At 35.0% G+C, this 25,473-nt stretch overlaps 2 protein-coding genes across 7 annotated transcripts in view; one reads left to right on the forward strand and one right to left on the reverse strand.

Moving 5' to 3' along the window:
- Vha36-1 (V-type proton ATPase subunit Vha36-1) overlaps positions 1-8,586 on the reverse strand; it is a 45,298-nt gene extending 36,712 nt beyond the window's left edge. For all 5 annotated transcript variants that reach the window (XR_011330909.1, XM_069818004.1, XM_069818003.1 and 2 more), the window contains exons 1-3: positions 8,453-8,586; positions 8,096-8,213; positions 904-1,051 (exon numbers count right to left, since the gene is read on the reverse strand). Coding sequence is in view for 4 of the 5 variants with exons in the window: in XM_069818004.1 (XP_069674105.1) it covers positions 904-1,051; positions 8,096-8,213; positions 8,453-8,493 (307 nt within the window). In the remaining variant the exon portion in view is untranslated. The remainder of the gene's footprint in view (positions 1-903; positions 1,052-8,095; positions 8,214-8,452) is intronic.
- An 18-nt stretch (positions 8,587-8,604) lies between these two features.
- On the forward strand, positions 8,605-25,236 carry AlkB (alpha-ketoglutarate-dependent dioxygenase AlkB). Of its 2 annotated transcripts, none has more exons than XM_069818000.1 (6): positions 8,605-8,680; positions 8,940-9,045; positions 13,665-13,818; positions 18,987-19,065; positions 19,945-20,138; positions 24,878-25,236. In XM_069818000.1, exons 2-6 carry the CDS (start codon positions 8,976-8,978, stop codon positions 25,212-25,214), a joined length of 834 nt encoding a protein of 277 aa, XP_069674101.1. In that variant the 5' UTR covers positions 8,605-8,680; positions 8,940-8,975; the 3' UTR covers positions 25,215-25,236. The 2 variants fall into 2 exon arrangements, with proteins under 2 accessions (XP_069674101.1, XP_069674100.1); XM_069817999.1 differs by having other exon boundaries at positions 8,634-8,849.
- The last annotated feature ends 237 nt before the right edge of the window (positions 25,237-25,473 follow it).

Consider the following 25,473-nt stretch of genomic DNA (forward strand, 5'->3'; position numbering starts at 1 on the left):
ATCATCTCCTCTTCTGCTAACAACGCCATATCATCAGCAAATCTTATGCACTTTATTCTTCTTTCTCCTACTATCACTCCTTTCATGTTCTGAAAACAGTTCTTTAATAAATCCTCCAAGTAGGTGTTGAAATTATTCTTTCTCTAACATTTTGTAATATAAATAGAATTAACCTGTACTGAAATACAGATACTTTACCAATCTTGCCTACAATTTCACCAACTTCCTTCTACAATATTTCTTTTTTATGGGTATCTCTGTATTTTTTGGAACGCGTATTGTACAGGGCAGGATGATTGGAAACATGATTAATTAAAGTTTCATCATTTATTTGTTAGAAATTGCTAAATACATTATGTTTTATAGCCATATTTTCTTATCGGCATGCGTTGCAGCCCACACTGAACATTGGGAAGAAACCAGCTCCATTTATTTACACCTACAGCTAATCGAGTTGTGTTATTCGCTCGGCGATGATTGTCATAGCGAGCCATAACTTCAGTCTATGTACATACTGAATACAATATGAAACACCAACAGTGGTGCATGGCAAGTAAGCTGCATGAATCAAGTGATGCTGTGCACTGCAAGCTGCAATCTCTCTTACAATCACTGATGCTAATTTTTGTGACAATAATGACATCACCAACATTTGGAGAAAGTTGTTTTTAAGAGAAAATATAGTACTACAAAAACCTTGATGGTTTTTAATCAATTAATGAAGATTCTGTTCAGTTCATTATTATAATAATATACAAATTAGAAATGAAAGGACATGATAAAATTTATTTCAGAAAAATTGAATTAAATATTTCAAGTGTCTTTGATAAACTTCAAGCCTTTCTCTTAAAATAATTATAGAAAATGCAGATAAAACCTATTTAATCTCACATCATGACTAACCTGCAACGTTGTCCTTCTTCGTCCTGATCTTTATTTGTGCCTTTGTGACATTCTGCAACACTACTTGGTTGAAGTCTCCAGTTGCAAACTTCGCCTCAGCTAGGGAGAAAGCTGCTTCCTTCATCACCTCACCCATCAGGGTCTTTGTCTAGATGAAAGAAAGAAGTGTATATTACTGCATGTCCTTTAGGCATAAACAGTCCTTACACATCATAACATTGAAATGAAAACTTACTTAACTTCAATAACAATAAAGCCCTGATTTAAAGTCATATTGCAATTATTTTTCCACGTCTCTCTTACTAACTTCAAAATTGGATTTAATAAATTATTATTAGGGATACACATCATTACATTCAATTGCACATTATTATGGTTCTGAAATTTGGATTCTACATGAGAGTCAGAGAGAGAGAGGGGGGGGAGAGGGAGAGGGAGAGAGAGAGAGAGAGAGAGAAGGGCGAAAAAATAAACAGCGCTATGAAAATATAAATGTATATTTTACTCAAGCAATAAAATTTAGTATTAAGGATAATGGTGTGAATAATTTTCGATATAACTTTAGAATGTATAAATGTCTGTTATTATTCGGTTGAGAAGCTTTTGTCATCCAGTCTGCTCTCAAAAAAGCTGAACGTTAGAATATATAAAACAGTTATATTACTGGTTGTTTTGTATGGTTGTGAAACTTGGACTCTCACTTTGAGAGAGGAACAGAGGTTAAGGATGTTTGATAAGGTGCTTAGGAAAATATTTGGGGCTAAGTGGGATGAAGTTACAGGAGAATGGAGGAAGTTATACAATGCAGAACTGCATGCAGTATGTTCTTCACCTGACATAATTAGGAACATTAAATGCAGATGTTTGAGATGGACAGGGCATGTAGCATGTATGGGTAAATCCAAAAATGTATATAGTGTTAGTTGGGAGGCCGAAGAGATAAAGACCTTTGGGGAGGCCGAGATGTAGATGGGAGGATAATATTAAAATGGATTTGAGGGAGGTGGGACATGACGATAGGGACTGGATTAATCTTGATCAGGATAGGGACCGATGGCGGGCTTATGTGAGGGCGGCAATGAACCTCCAGGTTCTCTAAAAGTCATAAGTAGGCCTAAATAAGCATTTGGGTACAAATTTATATTTTTATGATTAATGACAGTATAGCTTATACAAATTGCACCAAAAAAAGTTTACACTCCAAAAGTGCTCGTAGGAAAGGACGAGATTTACCTACTATAAAATCTCCAGGCATTCCTGTTCTGCATAAAACCATAACATTAAACATCATTAAAAAGTTCAAGAAAACAGGTTTGGTATTAAATAAATCCTTAAAAAGATCAAGAAAACAGGATAGGTATTAAATAAAAGGACAAATAAGAAACGTAATGATTTTACAGAGGAAAAACTCGAAATAGAAAAAAGTTTAGAACATACACAGGGAACAGGCATCTCTGAAACCTCAGTCGTTAGAGCCATTAAAATTCTTACAGAAACCTTACAGAGCGACAATACACTATGTTCCGCTTAGAGGGATCGAGAAATAAATACTCACCACTTAAGATCAGATGAAGATGTTGTAATTTACATCTGAAAAGATGCAGAAACTGTCCAAGTTCATGCAACAATGGTTTAACAACAGCTAAATATTCATGCACATGTGCACCAATGTTTAATGTGGAAACAAGCCTGGTTCATTCTGTAGAATATTCCGTCATTTTTTTAGTTAGTTATTTAATGACGCTGTATCAACTGTTCGGTCATTCAGCATCGATGGAATATGTGATAGGGAGATGGTATTTGGCGAGATGAGGCCGAGAGTTCGCCATAGATTACCTGACATTTGCCTTATAATTGGAGAATGGCTCGGAAAAAACTCAAAAAGATACTCAGCCTAAGGGAGAATCGAACCCGTGCCCGAACGCATCACATTCTTCTTCATCAAGGCGACAGTCACAGAGAATATGTATCTGGACATGTTGCACAACTTTTGTTGTTGACCAGTTAACATCGGATTGGTTTTTCAGCAACATGTGGCTCCATCCCATTCAGAGCGTGACTTCTTAGATGCAAACTTTCCTGATAGGTTGATCGGAAGAGGAGGATCGCCTGACCTGAACCCCCTTTGACTTTTTTCTGGGACTTTGTGAAGGGTGTTGTGTACTAGTGTGGTAGAGTTGACACTCTGGAACAGTGGTTGCCAAACACCACGAAATTGTAACATAATAGAAATGCAACCCGCACACCACTATCGCAGGGAAAGGGGTGAAGTGAGTATCTCCTCAGGTAATGCAGTGAATATCAGTGCAGAGATGGACTGTGACCAAAAAACGAAATCAATATAATATTCTTCTACTTATTAACTATACACACTTTTTTATATTAATTTTTTATCTTTCTAGTCATTTATTTTCGTAGCATTAATAAAATGAAATAAATTGTCTTATTTACCATAGAAAGAACGTGTACTTTACATCAGCAGATATTTGAAATTAGAAAAACGTACCAGGCTGGTCACGAAGTTGTAAATTACACTACATATTTGAAAAAAAAAACGTCGAAGCATTTTACTACGATTAAGACATAGAAGCCGATATTTTTATTGTTTATTTATTAATGAAATACTCAAATTACACTACATACGTCGAAAAAAATGTGGAAGTATTTTACACCAATTAAGACATAGAGGCCTTGTTTATTTATTAATTAAATATTCAAATTACACTACATACGTCGAAAAAAAGTCGAAGTATTTTACCCCGATTAAGACATAGAGGCCAATACTTTTTATTGTTCACTTATTAATAAAATATTCAAGTTACAGATACGGGTGTGGTAGTCTTTATATCAAGAAGAATAATGACAACGTACCTTGTTCTTTTATACTTCATTTAAAATTTTACAACAAATTAAGTATCTCGTATTTTTGCGATCTGCACAAAATAAACACTTTTCCTCCCATGCTCCTTAAAATTAAGTTTTTACATATTATCTGTTTTCTCTTTTAGAAAACACATCGAAACATATTATCCTACACACTTGTAACATTACATACGTACATTCGCTGCTGATAAATGTCTTTACTTATATCGAAGTGAAGGCTGTAAACAGAGGGTAGAGGTATGATGCCATGGTAACGCTTGAGTGGAGGCAGGGGCATGTGTCGCGACACAGCTTTTGGCGATCACTGCTCTGGAAGAACTGAGGCAACACATTACAAATGCAGCTGTGCTAGTCACTCCACAAATGTTATGGAACACTTGGCAGGAGGCTGAGTACCAGAGTAACTCAAAGTGCATATATTGAGTTGCACTGACCATTCTCTGAAACTCGGAGAGTTTTTACATCAAGTTATGTTATAAAACTATTATTTACACTTGAAATTATCACTTATTTCTCAATCCCTATAAGTGGAACATGGTCTATAGTGCATGAACTGTTACCAAGAGATACTGTGAGTCTCATGAACTTTTGTATTTGGGTTACACAAAACGTTGCTGATAGTGTAGTGAATCCAGAACTAATATTTTTCACTGACGAAGCATGGTTTCATTTACATGGCCATGTTATTACTCTTAGCGAATCATTTGGAATGCCACATATGTCATGTGTGTCATATCGAGATGTAGTGAATAGGTGACGAACAAAAGTCATCTAATAATATAGGTGTGCACAGAAAGATGGGATGCAAAAATATTCAGTAACAGGGTTTGTGAAAACTTGTATTTCCATGAAGATACAGTATCTCGAAATATATTTCGTATAAATGATAGTGGAATGGAAGTCAAATGCTTTTTGCACAAATGCATTGAACTATTTAGAATACATTATAATGGTAATTCTCCAGAAAAGTTGCTTCGCAGGTTTTTCTGTGAGATGTATATACCTAGTGATAAGCATGTGTTTTTAGTCTGCAGCCACAAATATTTTCAACATAAAAATCGTTTGATTACTTAGTATTCTAATGCACTGTTGTAGCTCCCCTCTAATTGTTACTGATTGCCAACATGACATAAGAGAGGTCCAGGACGAATTACTATTGCGTCCTGGATTTCTCGAATATTAAATTTGTAGCAAGTAGAGGAGAGCTACAACAGTGCATTACGTAACAGGTCAACAATGATTTTTTTAAATGTACAATTTCTACTGTTTCTTATGTAATGTCATCTGCTGATTCCAAAAATGAAGTCAGAATTTTTCTACTACCCACCATTTTTTTGTAATTTTAGAAAAATTGATTTTTTTATTGCTACCTATATAGCTACAGTCCTTAACATGCTAATGGAAAAAAATATATTTCAAATATTTCATTTTACTGCTTTAACAATTGACCTATAATTTTAGACGATTGTTGCCTGTGAAGTCAGAACTCATAAAAATGAATTTTATTCCTCATAAGACTACGAGAGTTAGTATTAATTCTCAGTTGAGTTGGAACTTACAATCATAAAACAAGTTTCATAACCCATGTTTTCTCTGTCCTAATTTTAAATGTGGTAAAAGTATCTTATAAAGTGAAACATACCCCGAAATACTGTGTAAATTACAAACAATTTTTGTAATGTTTGTGGTTAATTAACTTTGAAGGTACACAGGTGAATTTTATTACACTAGTTAAAATAGCTTATGAGTGTTCTTTTGATTGCAAAATAGATAAGAACAGGAACTGGGCCCCCGAAATCTGTTGTGCTCCATGTAATTTTATTAGTTTAACTGGTTGGCTAAAAGGATCCCGTCATATGCCTTTTCCAGTTCCAATGATATGTCAACAGACTGTCTCTATCTAGGAACCACAGATCAGAAGATTACAGAGAACTTGTCAGCGAGCTCATTCATAACTATAAAGTGATGGGGTGTCATGTAGGCCCTATCTCTCAAAATAACTTCTTGGATTTTTCATCTATTTTTTCTTTCCTTAAAACCTTCGGGTAGTGAGCGAAAAACATAGGAAGCATTTTCACCAGAACTTTTCTGAAATGGAAAGGCAATAACCAGAAAATGGAGCTCTAATATTCTGTCAGACTACTGCTGGACACTCAAAAGAGATATTTCTCAAGCGAAGTATAGCCTAAAATCTATTTCATACACATTTTAGGTAAATAAATATAATTTCAGGTAAAATGTTACAAGTTATCAATACTATAAAAGTCAGAAGTAAATTTCATATAATTACTCAAAAACCATCGGTGATTCAAAAATTCTGAAAACAGATCTGAAATCAGCACGAAAAATTCTACAAGAGTTACCCATTCTTTATCTTTTAACAAAAAATATGTTTAATTTTGTTGACCAGTGATATAATTATTACTGTAGCTGACAGCGAGTTTCTTAACTACTTCAGAACTCGTAAATTTGATTTGAGAATAATGTACAAAATAATGAAATCGAGAGGAAAACAAATGAGAAATGAAATATTAAAATACTAGGACATTCGATAAGTAATCGCAACAATGCTGTAAATCAGTGCTCCTAGCAGTGACCATTGAAATCATGTACTATGTAATTGAGCAGCGATTGTTTAATAAATTTGCAATACTGAAAGTCTCGAAGTAGCCATATTTTGTAAATACAGTGGCTGTTTCTGATTTGTAGTAAACAATACAACCCTAAAGATACGAACGAAGGTGCTTAAAAATCCAAGTTGATAGAGAAAAACATGCAACTCAATGCTTTGGGGGATTACAAGAAACCTGTGGGAGAAGTCCTACCATACTGAACTATTGCAAGTAGGGTGGAAGTGAAGTGTTCATTTTCAAAAGAGTTGACATTCAAAGAGCTTTAGACTAATGCTGCTGCAGATGGAGTCCGCTGTCTTCCAAGAATTTGGCAACGTATTGTTGACATGGCAGGAGACTATACCTGAAGTATGTCATGCAAAAAGTGACCTAAATAAATTTAGTGTGAAACAGTAACGATGGTGCCATTACTTTTCGAATGCCCTAGTATTAATGAAATGTACGAACCCAATAGAAGATGGTGTCATTTGGTGAGTGTATGTCATTCAGTCAATGTTAGGCAGCATGTCAGCTAGTACATCAGATGAACGGTGATTTGATTCTTGTGCAAAGTGTACTTTTTGTGTGATTAAATTTGTTTCTATAATTAAGAAGTTATGAGAATTTTTACTTGTGCATGGTGTAGGGCTATTATCTAATATGATGTTTAGTAGGTGAGTAGTTGCATTGATTTTACTATGTATTGAACATTACTTATTTCCTATATATCTTGTTAGCTTTTATATATTGTCTATATAAAATGGACATTTTGGAAGGACTGTGACAAGGTTAGAGTGGGTTTGATGAGGGGATAGCTAAGTGACAGGAGACCGAGGACTATGACAAGGTTAGAATGTATTAGCTGAGGGGATAGCTAAGTGTCAGGTTCCTTGTAAATTAAAAATAGTGTTTTGCGCGCATTTTGAGTAACTTTTACATTCTGAAAATGATACAATTTTAAATAGGCCTATTTTACAAAATGTAATACTCCATTCTGTTGTTATTTTCATTTAGATAAAATGACTTTCCGCTCAAGTTTAGTAGTTTCTACGTATTCCCCAAATTAAATCACGAATACATTTTTCGTCGAGAAAACGCGCAGTCAGTTAAAATAAATAATTACCTTGCACTACCATATACTGGTAAGTATAAAGTGACTTATATGTTGAAAGTATTTGTAGCTGAAAATTAAAACTACGTAGGCTATTTATCAATATATACAGCCTACATCTCACAGAAGTCAGTGGGGAAAAAAAAAATAAAATTGTGCCATCTTGGGTGTTTTCCTGGATAATTACCCAAATAACAATGAAATCAATGAAAGAAACATAACTTATATCGGTGACGCAAGATTAGCAAGAAACGTTTAGGTTATTATAATCACAGTGAAAGAAGTAAGTTAGTGAAAGACTAGAGTGAATACTGTCCCACTTTTCCTTGCCACAGTTCTTCTTTCAAAATGCATCGCCCAATTCTGGAAATTTGGTCCCACGATCATACAATGTAATTGTAAGTGACACAGAGAAAGGACTCTAGTTTCAGAACAAAAATATCCCAACACCGGATAACTTCAGTTACTGTCGGACAACATCCCTATTGAGTTACATTTATCATGAACCAAATTAAAAGAAAATATATTTACACAATGCTTTAAAATGACATCGGCAAACTTTATATATTTTTCACAGTTATCTCACCTCTATTATCTTTCCCAGAATCTGTCGAAATCTCATTTGTAAAGCATCAGCTTTCTTCTTGAGCAGGCTGTGACCTTTCTGGGCCCCTTTCAGCCTGGCCTTCATAATCATCTGGGCTCTAAGGTAAAATAAGGCAAACACATTTACCTTTACAAAATCGAAATATTGTTGTCAGACTGACTACACTCACCCTTAACATAAGACCTACTTTCAGTTGCACATTCAGACATGGCTAGGTACGCCCATACGTTTAGATAATCTACACACATTACACATTCACCATGTACACTATAACATCATTCGGCTTTATGGAGTATCGTGACTAAAACAAATGATACAAAATTACAAAATATATACCCTCTCGAAGGAAATATCGGCAGCCTGTCTTTCCCCGACATTTTTCCTTTAAATTATACAAGTTCAAGTCAGCTGACTACTCATTTCTCCACTCGGTGGCTACCGTAATGTTTCGGCAACATTCGGCAAAGTCCGGGAGGAACTTTTATGTGTAAAGAGCGTTGCTTACGGTAAAGAGAGTAAAACTTTACTGAATGTTGGTATGATTGTTCGTGATTCATATTTGAGGTTATGTCTATAATTGTTCAAGTAAAGTTTGTGTAAATAGAGATTTAAAAGTATCTATAAATAGATGTTTAAGAGTGATTTTAAGTTTTATAAGAGGAAATGTCCTCCTCCAGATCTATCAGACATTATAGATTTTAGTCAACATTTTGAAAACAATGAAAGTGACTTTGTAAGTGACATGCAAAGTAGTGATTTAGGTTATAATGAAATTTACTACAAATTACTACAATTAAAATTGTGGAATTTATTTCTCTTACAGGTTATTGGTAAAACTGCAAGCCCAAAATGTGACCAAATGGTGAGCAAGTATATGGGATTAAAACCAATCGATGAGTGGAGAATTTATGAGCTAACTAATAAACCAGGTATTAAGTAATTAAATACGAGGTAATTTTTTACTTTAGTTGATCGCGCGTCTTCTCGACAAAATTTATTCAGAACAACCTTGTCACAGTTCTCGGTCTCATCATTTAGATATCCATCATCTAACCTATTCTAACCTTGTCACAATTCTCAGTCTCCTGTCACTTAGCTATCCCCTCATCTAACCATACTTAGATTACAGCTGTAGTTACTCCTTAACGACCTTTTCATGTGCTAAGTGTCATATATACAACAGTTTACATTTACTTAGCTTTGTAACAGCTTGTAAGCTGACTGCATGACAGTGAAGAGTAGACCTTTCCTTCAGTCCAGTGCGGCATAGCTTTCGGTTATGAAACGTACAATGAGAGCTAGGGTTGCCATAATACTGGATACAAAAATACGGACATTTTTGTTTTCCCAAAATTGTTAATATTACTTATCATTAAACAAGGTTTCTACTATACTGCACCTATACATGAAAGTTAACAGCGAAACTGAATGGATCATAATTTCTGTTCTCCTAACATTAATACCTTGATAGTTACAAACGATAGGCTAGTCTCATTTAAACATATATTGTATCAACTATGTCATTCATCAATAATTATATTCATAGGCCTACTTTCTCTGATGAAGTTATAGAAATCCAAGCATGAAAACACTAGGTCTGAAGTGACTTTAATCTGGAGGAATGCTTTTACCTTATTTATTTGGAGTCTATTTCTATCCGATGTCCAAACAATTGTCATAGACAATACACAAATTCTAAAACTCTCTCAAAATTGTTACATTTCGTTTCACTTTTGTAAACTTCAACACACAGATTTACATCTTTCAATTCTTTGTTCGAGTATTTCCTTTACTATTCACTTTCTCCACATTAAAATTTTTTTTTAATAAATTACAAGATACACGAACACAACCTCATCAAAAGATTTGTCAATATTAATGAAAGCATTAGGATTAGTAATGAGTGAATGTATAAACTCAGCTGATTTCTCAACACTGCTCCATTGTAATTCTTGATCTAAACCTACTTGAATCCAGGAAAACTGCTCAGAATCCTCATAACTGCATCTAGGGCAGCAGCATAGGACAACTGTGACCATTGTCGGTAAAGGCAGTACATTTTTCCACCTTGTGCAATTAAACATTCTTCGGACGAAACTTTCTTATTAACATTTTTGTCTCCATTTTCATCCAGGTTTCATGTGAGCGAATTTTGGGGCATTCTCTATGCACATGTATTTGCATGCATGCATGTAAAATTGCAACATCGTGACAACTTCTCTGCAGCAGTGAAGGGAACAGATGTAAATAAACACTGCCTGCTGCACATTCTGTTTGACAAATTTACCTATGTCCTGTGGAACTCAGGTCTTAAGGTGAAGGATGTGTCTACATTTTGGTAACAGCATTGCCAAACATTCATTAGGGCTACTTAAAGAATCCGAATCCGTGGCGCTACAGCCCGTGAAGGGCCTAGACCGACCAGCCGGCTGCTGGCCTCACGCCCACATTCCGAAGCAGAGGTGGACGATCATCCAACCAGAATGGAGATATCATGTGGTTAGCACGATGATCCCCCCAGCCGTTATAGCTGGTATTCGCAACTGGATTTCGCTACCTATCGTAGCTCCCAAGTGCATCACGATGCTGGGTGAGCACCAGTCCCATACATTGGTCGAAATTTCATGAGAAAATTTCTTCCCCCATGAGGACTCTAACCAGCGCGCATTCCGTAACGCGAGTCCTAGGCAGGATGCCTTGGACCGCGACACCACTGTGCGGGACAGGGCTACTTAAAGTAATTTATTAATAAATAAAGTATCAAGATACTCTTAAACTGCAAATGTGACAGAAATATTACTCAAAATATTTGTAGCAGCTGAGAATCCTAAATGTGTTTAAAAGATAATGGCATCAAAAGTTACCATTTGGTATTTCTGTGGAATATAACCTCAAAGAAATAAAATAGTACAGGGATTTTCCATTCATACTATGCTAAGAATTCGCCCTTAAAAGGCCTTCCATCTTATATACCAGTGGTGTCACGAAATCAGCTCGGCAACTTGTGATTTTGAAGTTCCGGGAATGCCACATGCTCCTCTGTAAACGATTGCATATACGACTACATAGTATTCAGGGAAAGGTGTAGAAAGTGTTACAGTAAGTAAGGGATTGTAATTGTAGGGAAAATCACAATCATACAAATGCGACAATTTATAAGTGCCTGAGATACATCATGCACAATAATGATCAGCAGCAGCAATAAATAAATTGTAATGAATTTATAGAACAACTTCTACAAAAGACAAAGGACAAAGGCATAAACATTATTTAAAAATTGAAGTAGCCTATTTGTAAAATACAGTTATGATTCATGACTGTTTATTTATAAATTAACAGTACCGGTACTTCACTTCTTCTAAGGGAAAACAGTATGTACTGTAATTAAATTATATTGTGTCACGAAGCATTGAAAGAAAGAAACAAATGTTGGTACGTAAATACATATATGAACTGAAAAACAGAAACGTAGTTATTTTCTAAACTTTTATTCCATTTGCTGATTTCTTGCAATTGCAATGTCGAAACACATTTTCTTAAATTACAAGAGTTCATTTTTCTCACTTGAAGGACCTGCTGCAGACGTATGACGTTTATTTTTTAGATATTACATTTTTCTATATCAGGTAATATTACGTTAGCAGTTGCAGTCCTTAAAACTGAACATAAATGATTGTCTATTAGTCGACTCCTTAGCCTAGATTTGTTAAGTTTCATGAAAGAAAAAAAAACTGCTTGCTCTATACCTACGTGCTTCTGAACACTGATATTATTTCTGAGACAATATTTTTTATTTTATTATTCAAATAAAAAGTAAAAATTGAAGTAATTAAGGATATTGTAATGATGACTTCAATGTTCTTTACTCTTTAGCATGAGATCGAGTGATGAACTGTTTTAAATTTGTACTTCTCTGTGACGTCTTGCATAAAGGGATATCCTGGAAGGCAAGGTTTGAATGCGTGCTGTTGCTGGAACGAAATTGAAGAACAGCATGTAATAGAAAAAGATGACATTGCTGCTGTATAATATAGTACAAGGTGTGTTCTTAAAGTAAGTTCCGTTTTCAATTATAGCCGTCACATCGCTGCAATCGTTATTTTGTGTATGCGTGTTTTCTTCTTCAGTCCTCAGGCAAGCTGTGCATGCAGTTTCAGAGCTTCAGTCCGTGTGTGTAGTTAGTTGTGATCAGTTGAAATGTTTAAAGTGATCAAGCACCCCGCTGACTGTGAGATGCGGTCTGTTATCCATTTCTTGAATGCGAGGAACATCGAACCAGCTGACATTCATCGTCAATTTTGTGAGGTATATGGTGATGATGCCATTAGTGATGGAATGGTCAGCAGAGGGGTTAGGAAGTTCAACGAGGGCCGCATCTCTGTGCATGACGAGCAGCGTACCAGTCGCCATCTTTGATAAATGACGATTTGGTGTGTGCTGTCGATGAAAAAATTCATGAGGACAGGAGGTTCACAATTTCTTCGCTTTCCTTGAATTTTCCACAAATGTCGCGGAGTGTTCTCTACAAAATTGTAACAGATCGATTACGATATCGAAAATTGTACCCAAGATGCTCACTGAGGAACACAAAACCAAACGAGCTTCCGTGCATTGAGCTTTCTCACACGTTACAGTGAGCAAGGTGATGAGTTTCTTGACCATATCGTGACAGGTGACGAGACTTGGGTGTCTCACATGACACCTGAATTAAATCAGCAGTCCATGGAATGGAGGCACACTGCATTGCTAAGGAAAAAGAAATTCAAACAAACCATGTCAACACGCAAGATCATGTGTACTGTTTTTGGGACAGAAAAGGAGTCCTACTCATCGAATTCTTGCCTCGGGGTGAAACCATTAATAGAGAAACCTATTGTCAGACCTTGAAGAAGCTCTGTCGTGCAATGCAGAACAAGAGATGTGGCATGCTGACTGATGGAGTTGTGTTGCTTCATGACAACACTTGGCCACACACAGCTTGTGACACCCAAAATCTCATGTCGAAATTTGGCTGGGAACAAATTGACCAACAGCCCAGATTTGGATCCGAGTGACTTTCATTTCTCCTGCACCTCAAGAAGTTCCTCGGTGGTCAACTTTTTGATGGCGATGATGAAGTGAAAACAGCAGTGCGGTAGTGGTTCACATCACAATTCTACAATGAGGGGATAGAAAGACTTGAGCCATGACTCGATAAATACCACAATAATGGTGGAGACTATGTTGAGAAGTAATTGAAGTGTGGGGAATACAATGCAACAAAAATGGTTTCTAAATATCTTCCCGTTTACTTACTACACCCTTTTGGAAATTACTTTAAGAACTCGCCTCGTATAATAGTTCTATCATCTCCTTACCAACTACTACTATTACTTTCAGTCTATTTCTTATTTCGACAAATGGCTAAATAATTTCCATTTATATTGGAAAGTGGAACAATTGGTTCATATAGCATTTGACAACTGAGAGCAATTGGTTCTCCTTGTGTCAGTAATATTTGACAACTGTATACTAGGGAATTTAATGAACTTATTTTTATTTCTACTAGGTCTGTTGTTTATTCCCAATCCTTTCACTGCCCTTGGACAGAGATACTGGGTCTGTCGATGTATGAGGGATTTTACCTGCAAACCACAAAAACTAAACATTGATCCCCATGGATATTTGAAAGAAGGAGAAAAATGGTGGGAAATATGTACGAAGTAAGTATTTTACAAAAACTGATTCATCTGTATTCTGAAATTGTTATATAGGTAATGAGTTTAGACTAATAATAACAACTACAATAATAATTATAACCATAGTGATTAACTTATTCGTTTTTGCTTTCTTTTTTCTTTTCCTACATGTATTAAATCCTACTGTTTAGTTCATCAACTCTCCCATATTTCTGGGATCTTCTTCATTGACTTTTATTTTGATCTGTCTCCATTATTTGCACCAGGCAAAATAGTAATAGTAGTAATGTTAGTGGTAGTCATGAATGGTGGCAGTGGCAGCAAACGGCAGCAGCAGCCCTATAACATTTTGGTTTATCCCTAAAAATCCTTGTTGTAATTCAGAATTTAGGCGTTCTCTGGAATAACAACTTAATGTACGTTACGTCGTTTTTCCATTTCCAGCATATATTGAATCCTTAATAACACATCTCTCTCCTGACAAAATATTATTTACTTCCAACAAACACAACGCCCTCTAGAAACATTTTAACGTCGTTCTGTGCAATGCTGTTATACTAGATCTAAAATGCTGATGCTGTGTATCTCAAATTCACGATTTTGTAATTAAATTCTTGTTCCAAAGAACACTAGGCCTACAATATTGTAACAGGCATGATTTGTCAGTCTGTTTGCATATCAATGCGCAATGCAACATTTTTTAAAATATATATATATATATATATATATATATATATATATCATATTTATTAAATAAAACCATCTGCCCTTCAATAAGGGTGACCATAAGGATCCAGAAAACAAACACATACATAGAAGTTCGCAGTGAAACAATGAAAATACATACAATCAAGATGTATAATCAAGATGTACACACAATAATTTTCAAAAGAAAATTAGAGAGAAGATGAAATTATATTACTTGAAATGAAGATGAAATTGCAAAATTTGAATTGAATCCTTCAAAATTTCTTTAAGGATTTTTTCAGTGTTGTAAAATGTGAATCCCATTGATTTTAACAGGTTCTAGAAGTATTTGGAGTTGGTATCACGAACTCCAAAAAATAAGTCCGTGTTCTGACAGGCAATTAGCCATGATGTTATACTGCTTGCTAAAATAAGGAATGCATGTTTCAGTGATAATTCATTTTTCAAGTTTTGACTGTTGTGCATCTCTTTCAAACCTGATAGTCGGGTCTAATATTGTTCATGTATTGTTTTACCTATTAATGACAGCAATATCTGCTCATCTTGTTGAATCATCTTCCAAGATACAATGCACTTCTTAATGGATTTCTAATTTCTGTTGTCTTAGGATATCAGCAAGCATTGTTCTTACTCAGTGATGGAGGTTGTTCCGTAGTAACTCAGTCTTTCGGCAGAAACCCAACACATGTCCAAATGTTTCGGTCTTGTCATAGCCTGGGTGGCGGCAACAGGTTGTGTTGAATGCTCTACCTGGGACGACTGTACTTTAGAAAGGTTGCATGACATCTCCACTCCATTAATATATTCAGATGATGACAGGCCTTTTTATTGAATATCCAGGAATTGGTCTTAGGACATTCCACATAAAAACTGACTCCTTTACCCTTGTGTGGCAGTTGACACCATGAAGATAAAGATCTTTTTCTTAGGATTTCTTTCTGTTGCTGTTCTTTCTTTAAGTTCAGAAATTCATCTTCAGAGATATTAAGATTAGAAAAAGCATATTGTCTTTCTTTGTTAAAATCTCTGACAAAATTTAAATAGATGTCATTTACATGTAACAGTTGAGTGCATTATATTAAATGTTGAATGCTAGCTTCCCACTCTGCTCGAATGATCCCAAAATCTCGAAGTTTTCCAGAAGTGTAGATCATAGCATTAGGCGTGTCATCAAGAAGCATCACTATTTCCTTAACAGCACTTCTCTTTAAAATGTTTTAGAGATCTGAGTCAGAGGAGCACACTGTAGGGGATAGACGAGTCTTGGCCATATAAATTCGTTAAAAATCTTGATCTTTTGTTCTGCCTTAAGTAACTGTGAGTGTGTTAAAGAATGCAGATCTGAAACTAGAGATGAAAATACTTACCTTTTATCAAAACAGATTTAATCATTAAAGTCTACATCTAAATATCGTATTTGCTCTTGTTTATTTTGTAGTGGTGAAATAGCTGAATCCTGTAGAGAGACTATTTGTTCACTGGCCTCTTCGTAGAATAATACATTTGCTTTTATCAGGATTCATTTGAAGACCAATAGTGGCAAGACTGTTTTCAGCTTAGTTAAGGTAGAATGGTTTTCAGAAGAACTTATTAATGCGAAGTCATCCGCAAATGTAAGGGCAGATAAATTAGGAAGTTCTTTGGATAGTCTGTATCCATATGTTTTTGAGATGTCAGGATCTGTTAGATTTTGAAGTACACCACATGAGGCTAAGTTGAACAATATGGGAGACAACAATGATTGGTATTGTTTTCTTAAAATTCGCTTCTATCTGGATGATGTTTTCAATTAATAAAGCTTTGATCACAACATAGAGATTATGTGGAAGACCTAATGAATGAGGAGTTTGTAATATGTGGTCATAGAATGATGTAAATGATAATAATTACTGGTAACTGATTTGATTAGAAACATACTTATATCAAAAGAACATAATGTAATATCTGTACCTCAGTGCAAAAAGAATGGAAGTCCAATCTTACTGATTTTGAGATAAGCACATCATTTTGATTAGAATTTTTTTCACTATCAGCTGGAAAAAGATTGAAGTGCACAAAATCCGTATTCTCTTTAAATTCAGATGTCAAAGAATGGGGGGACCATTGGTCTTCATTTACTTGCTTTGGGGTTTTTTTGCTTTTTTGAAAAGTTACGTTTTTGTGACTTCCAACCATTTTGTTCTGAGGTCCAGAATATAATAATATATTAGTGTATTATGTAACGAGCCTGTAGTGGTTATAATATTAAGATGCGAGTATGTTTATGAAATGAGCGTGAGTTTCATAATTTTCATATAGCATCTTAAGTACCATTATAGGCAAGACGCATATGACTGTTTCTGTTCGACCATAATTAAATATCTGAGTTTTGAGTCATCATCATCATCAACTTCAGGGATTAGGCCTTTCGATCTGTTTGGTCTTCTCAAAGAAACTGGAGTTTTGAGTTTTTACAAATATCTTACCTTGTTTTACTGATAATGAAGTGGTGACCATGAGTGTATTTTCAGTGTTTCTCGACTATTGCAATAGATGGCAGGCACAGAGCACTTTTGCGTCTATGCAGTATTTTATTGATTTTTTGCAGGGAAATACGTCATGTTGTTGATTGTGCAGTTTGTGAAATTTATCTGGAGACTGGCTCCCAATGGAATGTTTGATGTTGGGTTAATGTTTATTTGAGTGTTTTGTTTATCAATTGAGTAAAGCTCATGCCTGTCATTTTGGATTGCTGCTTTCAAGGCTTGCGGGTTGTTGCACTTACAATATTAATCAATATCGCATATGCTTAGTTGGAAATCGATAGTTGCTATAACATAATGAATAGCAGTACTTTAATGTGTGTTATTAAGGTACAGTTTCGTCACATGTAATTAACATATTATAGTATGGACGAATAAAAAAATGTTTACTTAATTGCAGACATGTGTCAGACATTAAAATTCCTGTTGATCAGATGTCTTCTTTATATTGTAAATTAAATTGTGCAGTTACAATTGAAGACATGAGTGCAAGAACTAGATAATGACCAAAAGTAAAGTTCTGAGAAAAATGTTTTTACACTACATTAAATTTGCACTTCGTAGATTATTTGAATTTAGTGTGAAAGTATAAATGAATGTGCACTTTCCTTTCAATTTTCTGGCTTGTAGCTCATCCAGAAATATGAGGAAAAGGGAGAAATATGTGTTGGAATTATCCATTTCTTGCTCTCAGTTGTTTTAAAGAATGTAGCAATGAGTGTAATATAAGAAATTAATGCTTTTATATGTACTAATTTTATTTGTCATTCATATAAATTATCTTAAAACGTAAGAACGTGAAAACTAATCACATTTACGAAAAAAATCAAGAAATAATGTTCCTTAAAACAGTCTTTAAATCTCGTAGTAAGATATCTCACGTTCAGATCCAGAATCTTCATCCTTGCTTTCACAAATGAGGTCATTGTACCATTTCATATGTACAGGAGGAATGTACTTACATGCCAAAGTCATCACGTCATTGTACTTCTTTCTCTTCAATGGCAATGGAGCATGGTACTACTTGGGTGCAATTAATGTAGATATCTGTTTCATTTTAAATCAACAAAAATTTTTATTGAATCAGAGTGTCCTGATCAACAGAAGCAGACACTTCTCTCCCTTCATAAATGAATTTATGATATTTACTGATTGTAAATGATTGTGTTCCGTTCTTTATTATTTTCTTAAATGATACTTTCAAGTCAAATACCATTTCCTTGTTCACTTTCATTACATTGAATTTTTTTGAAGCTGATAATGTTATATCAAACCATTCTTCGGGCACAAAGACATACTCCTTCTTGCGCTTGATCTTCTCAATTGATTGTAAATGATTGTGTTCCGTTCTTTATTATTTTCTTAAATGATACTTTCAAGTCAAATACCATTTCCTCGTTCACTTTCACTACAGTGATTTTTTTTTTTAAGCTGATGATGTTATATCAAACCATTCTTCGGGCACAAAGACATACTCCTTCTTGCGCTTGATCTTCTCAATCTGTGTGAAGGTATGCTCACAGGACATGAATGAATGTCCGTGTACTGAATGCAAGAACTGGATATTTCTGGTTATTATCTAGATCTTGCACTCAAGAAGAAAACAGTTGAAAATTAAACTCTATCTACGGAGCAAAATAAGTACTATTTGTTAAAAATAGCTTCGCTGACTGATAGAGGGCAGAAGTGGCTACAAGTTTATGTAAAAATCTCAATTTCACCAAATGTGGTTATTATCTCGTTCTTGCACTAGGGTCTTCAAATATAATGTAAAATTATGTCATTCCTTTGTGTAAAATTATATTTATTGTCTGAGTGAATAATAGTACATCCTCAAATATCCCTTATTTTTATACATTGTGACGACTTTATTATTACGATTGGGTGCCACAAAGAATAGTGTAGAAATGAAAATGAAACAGTACAGTATATCAGGTTAATGTCTATTATTATTTGCTACAGAGATCCAGAAAGAGGCAGAACACTTCTTCAGAAATTAAGATGGGCGACTTTGGGTTACCATCATAACTGGGACACAAAGGCAAGTCAGAAATACTCAAATCTGAGGTTCGCGAAAGAAACTCGACTTTTTTTTGTTTTGATGAGTGATAATAATTTGAAACATGGAAGTTAGTGATTAAATTTTTTCAACTGTGGCGCATTTGAGAGAAAAACTATGATGACATCGTCAATTGGAACCCTAACATAATATCACAGTATAGTATATACAGTCACGAAGCTTGAGTTTATGAGGCACTATTTCGCATTGTCTGTAATGAGGCGATAGTAGCAATCCTAGTATTAGCAACTATCTATGGATGCATATTTACTACGTATTGAGCTTCATGACTGTATATACTAGACTGTGTTAATATAGTCAGCTGATGACTTCTTTCTACCAGCTAGTCCACACCTGTGGAGTAACGGTCAGCGCGTCTGGCTGCGAAACCAGGTGGCCCGGGTTCGAATCCCGGTAGGGGCAAGTTACCTGGTAGAGGTTTTTTCCGGGGTTTTCCCTCAACCCAATACGAGCAAATGCTGGGTAACTTTCGGTGCTGGACCCCGGACTCATTTCACCGGCATTATCACCTTCATATCATTCAGACGCTAAATAACCTAGATGTTGATACAGTGTCGTAAAATAACCCTCTACCACCTATATGTAGCAAACAAAATACCGGTAGATGAGAAGTTTTTTTTCCCTACTTCAATCTTACATAGACTTTTCTTTTAATTGTTTTGAATTTGAACTGTATAGTTTCTTATTACATTCATTGTTTTTCGTTAATATCCTTTAATAGTTTTTCTTGAATGTTCTGTAATTGATTTTTAAGGTTATTTGTATCTTTCAATGTCCTTTAGTTGTTATTTGTTAAGTGTTCACTTGTTTCTGATATTTTTTTTTGCTCCTGTTCTTCAGGTGTATAGTGAAGATGCACATGATCTTTTTCCTGAGGACTTGGCAGAACTTTGTGAATTAGTAGCCAAAGCTGTTGGATTTCACAATTTCTCTGCTCAGGCTGCTATTGTGAACTATTATCACCTGGACTCCACTCTTTCAGGACACACAGACCACTCTGAAATCGATAAGGACGCGCCCTTGTTTTCTTTCAGGTAAGCAATTGGCTGTAGACAATGCTGTTTTCTATGATACATTGGAATTTTAGTCCCTTGGGCTTCTAAATGCCTGGTTATACATTACGTATAATAAGGTTTGCTATGATGGTGCTTTTATTTGTGGAACTTAATTTAGAATTTCGAGACTTCTTGCATATTTTATGATCAGAAAAATATAGATGGTTGCTAACCACAGTAACAGTCTTAGCATGGCTAGTTTAAGAAATAAAGCTGATGGATCCATGTCATAGATTTACGTCACATCATAGATTTTTCCACAGAAATTTCCATGTTAAAGTCTTTTGCAACAACATTTAAAAAATGTATTGGTTTTTGGAGATCATCTTCATTTGTGGCTAATAATACCTGATCATCTGCAAAAAGAATTGTATCGATTTTAGTGTATCTATTAATGGGTATGTATCCTCTATTTGGACATCAGTTTTATCATTTATTTACCATAGAATTCATATATATTACAAAAAGTAGTAGAGGAAGAGGACAACTTTATTGAACACTTGCATTTATGAATTTAAAATCTATGATTTCTCCATTTATTTTGATAGCAATTTTTGTATCTTTATGAATATTAAAGATGGCAGCCCCATCATAATCTTACCCTGCAAGAGGTTCGTAACCTCTCTGGGGAACACCAATGTTACTAGATTCTCCAAACAGATACTGGCCGGACAGCTCATTCTATGACGACTACGGCTCAGAAATGGAATAAACGATTTGGAATTGAAAGAATTTTTTGAACTGACTACATGGAATGCACGTGGTATGATACAAATTGAAAAGCGACGAGAATTCAATCTTCCTACATATTTTGCCTTTATAGACTACGAAAAGGCTTTTGATAGAGTTGATCGTAACATACTATGGAAAGTACTGATTAATCGTGGCATCCCATCTCATCTAATTAGTGCTATACAGAGTCTTTACAAAAACAATAAAATAATGATTAAAATACCAAACAGTACAAACGAGATGGTAGAAATAAATCAAGGAGTGCGATTAAAATACCAAACAGTACAAACGAGATGGTAGAAATAAATCAAGGAGTGCGACAAGGGTGTCCCCTTTCACCCACTATGTTTAATATATACATGGACGAAATCATACAAATATGGATGACTAAGATTGAACATTTTACCATTAATAAGCTAAATTTTACAACTTATTTTATGCAGACGATCAAGTGATAATTAGTGGCAGTGAAAATGAACTACAGAAAGCAATTTTCAGATTGAATAAAGTAGCCAGTGATTTTAATATGAAAATCTCAGCAGAAAAAACAAAAACTATGGCATTTGTAGGATCACAACCATTACCGGTGAAAATTGAATTAAATAATATAATTGTAAACAAGTAAATACATTTAAATGCTTAGGCTGCAATGTGACTTACAAGCCAAACTCAGAGATTGAAACTAAAATCAATGTTTTTAATCATTTTTGCGGAACTATATGACGAACATTGGGCAGCACAGTGAGGAAGGAAACTTCATTAAAATTTTAGAAAGTTATGGTTCTACCAGCATTCCTTTATGGCAGTGAGAGTTGGACATTAAGAAAAGATCAAGAATGTAGAATTGTAGCCAGCGAAATGAAGTTCTTAAGATATGTGGCAGGTTACACCTTGATAGATAAGAAGAGAAATGAAGATATAAGGAAGGAGTTAAAAATGGAAAGATTAATCGAGATGATTAACAATTATAGAACTAACTGGATACAACATGTAGACCAATTGCCTGAAACACGCATAACAAAAGCTGCTCTACAGTACATGCCTAGAGAAAGAAGAACGCTGGGAAGACCTAGAAAGAGATGGCAAGATCAGTTGTGAGGAGACGTAACAGGCCATTCAAGAGGCCTAATACTTGTTTGAAGATGATGATGATGAATTTATTCATTTTATTAGGTTATTTTACGACGCTTTATCAACAGCTTAGGTTATTTAGCGTCTGAATGATATGAAGGTGATAATGCCGGTGAAATGGGTTTGGGGTCCAACACCGAAAGTTACCCAGCATTTGCTCATATTGGGTTGAGGGAAAACCCCGGAAAAAACCTCAACCAGGTAACTTGCCCCGACCGGGAATCGAACCTGGGCCACCTGGTTTCGCGGCTAGACGCTCTAACCATTACTCCACAGGTGTGGACATGATGATGAATATTAATACGATTGTATTAATTGATTTGAAATAGTATCTTCTTTTAGTACCGGTTTATGAATTTATTGGAACTAATTGTATGAATAAGCTTGTATTAATATAATTAGTATGATGTTATTGGTTATCTAAACCGAGATGTGTCTGTTATGTAAAGAATACACATGTTTTTATTGATTTACCTTCATTCTTCATAAAGCCAGATTTTTCCTTCTTCCTTTTATCCATAAAATTATGTTTTAGAAAGAAGTCTCTAATGATCAGAAATATTGAGAATTATAGCCTTTGAAGTGATGAACAGTTCTAATTTCAACATTCTTAGTATAGAAAATGGTAAAAATCGATACTTTTAATTTTGGCCATAAATAAGCTAAATAAACTGAAATGTAATATACATTCATTTAACAAATATTGAATTCAGTAGTGGAGCAAAATTATTATTTATCACTGAGGTATTAAGAGGCCTAACTTCAGCACAGATTGTTATAATCATGATAAAACACAGCTATTATAGTTTTCCTTATCATAAAACATTCCACAGAATTGTCTCTCCCTTTTATCAATAATAGATTAATTTGTGGCTTAGAATTCTAAGTTTTAGATTTTGATCAAACTTGTCTGTCTGAGAAACTCGACAGATCCTTTAATTCTTACATTGCAAAGATTGTTTAGTTCATAGAAACTCTCAGCAGTAGACATTCAAACGTATCTGCTACACAGAGCTTTGTGCATTACCTCTCTTGATTACTTCTAAAGCAGGCCCAAAAAAGTTTTCAAAATGTGTTTTTCTTTGTCTCTGAACTGATGTGTTACAATAAAGTTATTCTCTTTCTTGCTTCCAAATATTTTGATATTAGATTAGTCTCTGAACTGATAAAACATAATATTAAAAGAATAAAGATAAACTCATTTTAATCGCAGCAACACTGGACTGTGCACTGTTACTGTATTTGATGTACTTTATATTGTCTATGTTTCTTGTCTCCATCATTATCAATCCAAATTCGATTATACAATCCGATCTTTAAGTACCTCTACAGTAGGGAAAACGCGAGAACTCGCTAGATACGAGGAGTGTAGTGGTAACCCCTGGCTCTGTGTTAGCATTAGCATAAAAAGAACCATTCACGAATGATTACAAATCCCTTTTGGTGTTGGGACAGTGGCGGACTGGTTGAAGTGAATTTAGAGAAATTAGTAGAAATAGAGAATATCAAATAACAATAATAATAGAACTTCCCCTTTCAAATGAGATGTAGAAAATGTCTCCTTTCTGTCTAAGGCGTAGATCCACACATTTTATTTTATTTCATTTCATTTTGTTTTACTTTGATTAAAGTTTATTTTGCCACTGAATTTGTGTAATTTTTTATTACCAATTTTAGGTCATCAATTCTTTTGAGTTGCCTTGATATAGACCTACTCCCAACTTAGCAGCATCCCAAAAGAAATAATCAGGTGGAGTAAGATTAGAGGATGTCATAGGCCATAGTCCTTGAGAAATGATCCTCTCTCCGAAAATGTCTGTATGAGCCATAGCATTACCCTGTTAAATCAAACTATTCAGCAGCTATTCTTCATTAAATTTAACTGTCCAATAAATGGAGCATAATATCGGAACAATAAACTTCATAACAATGGACCTTTAAAAAAAATAGGGTCAAAAATAAGAGAAAGGTGGAAAATATGAAATATTGGAGAATGCTGAGTTTGCAGTGAAAGACCTTCCCCTGAGCAGAACACTATGAATTAATTAATTAATTCAAAATCCATGCCACATGCCTATTTTCTCTCGATCCAGTTTCATTTCTTTCACTGCACACGAATTTTGAAATGACCAAATTCTGTAATTTTGAGAATTAGCGTAACACGACAGTTGAAACCAGGCTTCATCCATAAGAAGGTAAAAATGTTCCAACAAGGACTTCAGTACCATGACACCGAATCTGTAACCATTCACAGTAATGAATATGCTTCTCGTGGTTGCAGAATTGATTGTTCTATCATAAACATTTTCAACTCTGTCACAACACACTTACACACAGGAACAGACAGTCCAACACTGACCGTTATTTTCAACCCTTATTACAATGGGGGTGGGAGGTAAAGTTTTCTCCCCTTTGACAGAGTCTACCAACTTTTCTGCTGGTAGACTGACCGCCATTCTATCTGCTGTAGTGTGGAGGGACTAAAAGATCTCAGTGTGTAACAATGCAAGATCTGAAACCATGCAAGGTAGACACTACCTATTGAATTTGAAAGGCATGGTGAGGGCCAATAAGCGGATACAATAACAATAGGAGTTTTGTCAGGATCCGTCTGTGCTTATCTATTTAACAAATATTAGTAGTTTACAATATTTGTCACATTTATTTATTTAGTCTTTTAACGTTTTCGGCTTGAGTAAGCCATCTCAAGCCGAAAACGTTAAAAGACTAAATAAATAAATGTGACAAATATTGTGAACTACTAATATTTGTTAAATAGATAAGCACAGACGGATCCTGACAAAACTCCTCTTGTTATACTACCTATTGAAGTTACTTGATGTGTTTGTTAACAGTTTTGGTCAGAGTGCAATTTTCCTGTTGGGTGGAAAAAGTGTGGAAGAGAAACCAATAGCGATGCTGATCTGCAGTGGTGATATTGTCATCATGTCAGGTCAGAGTCGACTTTGCTACCATGGAGTGCCTCGCATCCTAGCAACAGATAAGGCCCCCTGGAACGACTTGATAATAGAGAAACAGAATAGAAGCGATGTTTGTGAAAAGGTGTTTGAGTGTGCTGACAGCACTTTATGGAAACCATTCGAATCTTATTTACGGACATCAAGAATCAATATGAATGTGAGACAAGTTCTTAAACCTGGTGTAACAAGCCTTGTACAACAAAGTGAATAAAATTGCATTACATTTGAGTTGAGATGAGGAGTAGGAGAGACTGTTGTACCTTGAATATAGTCAGTGGCGGATCCTGCATACTTCTTAAGAGGAGGAAAGAAGTTAACAGCACAAAATGACACCTTGAGGGAAACATGCTACAAATTAGTCTACATGCATACATGTAAGACCAGGTAGTGTTAGGGTTGGCCTTCCCTTTTTTTATAGCAATAATCTGTTTTTGTAAACTGAGTTTCCTAAATTGTCCAAAATATAATAT

The sequence above is a fragment of the Periplaneta americana genome, chromosome 2, assembly GCF_040183065.1.
Source record: "Periplaneta americana isolate PAMFEO1 chromosome 2, P.americana_PAMFEO1_priV1, whole genome shotgun sequence".
In the NCBI taxonomy this organism is placed as follows: domain Eukaryota; kingdom Metazoa; phylum Arthropoda; class Insecta; order Blattodea; family Blattidae; genus Periplaneta; species Periplaneta americana.

Excerpts from the sequence above, each read along its gene's own strand:
- AlkB (XM_069817999.1), top strand. The coding sequence starts at position 8,745 with ATGTTTAAGAGTGATTTTAAGTTTTATAAGAGGAAATGTCCTCCTCCA. Across the intron at positions 9,046-13,664 it reads TGAGCTAACTAATAAACCAG|GTCTGTTGTTTATTCCCAAT; the intron begins GTATTAAGTAAT and ends TATTTCTACTAG. Across the intron at positions 20,139-24,877 it reads GCGCCCTTGTTTTCTTTCAG|TTTTGGTCAGAGTGCAATTT; the intron begins GTAAGCAATTGG and ends GTTTGTTAACAG.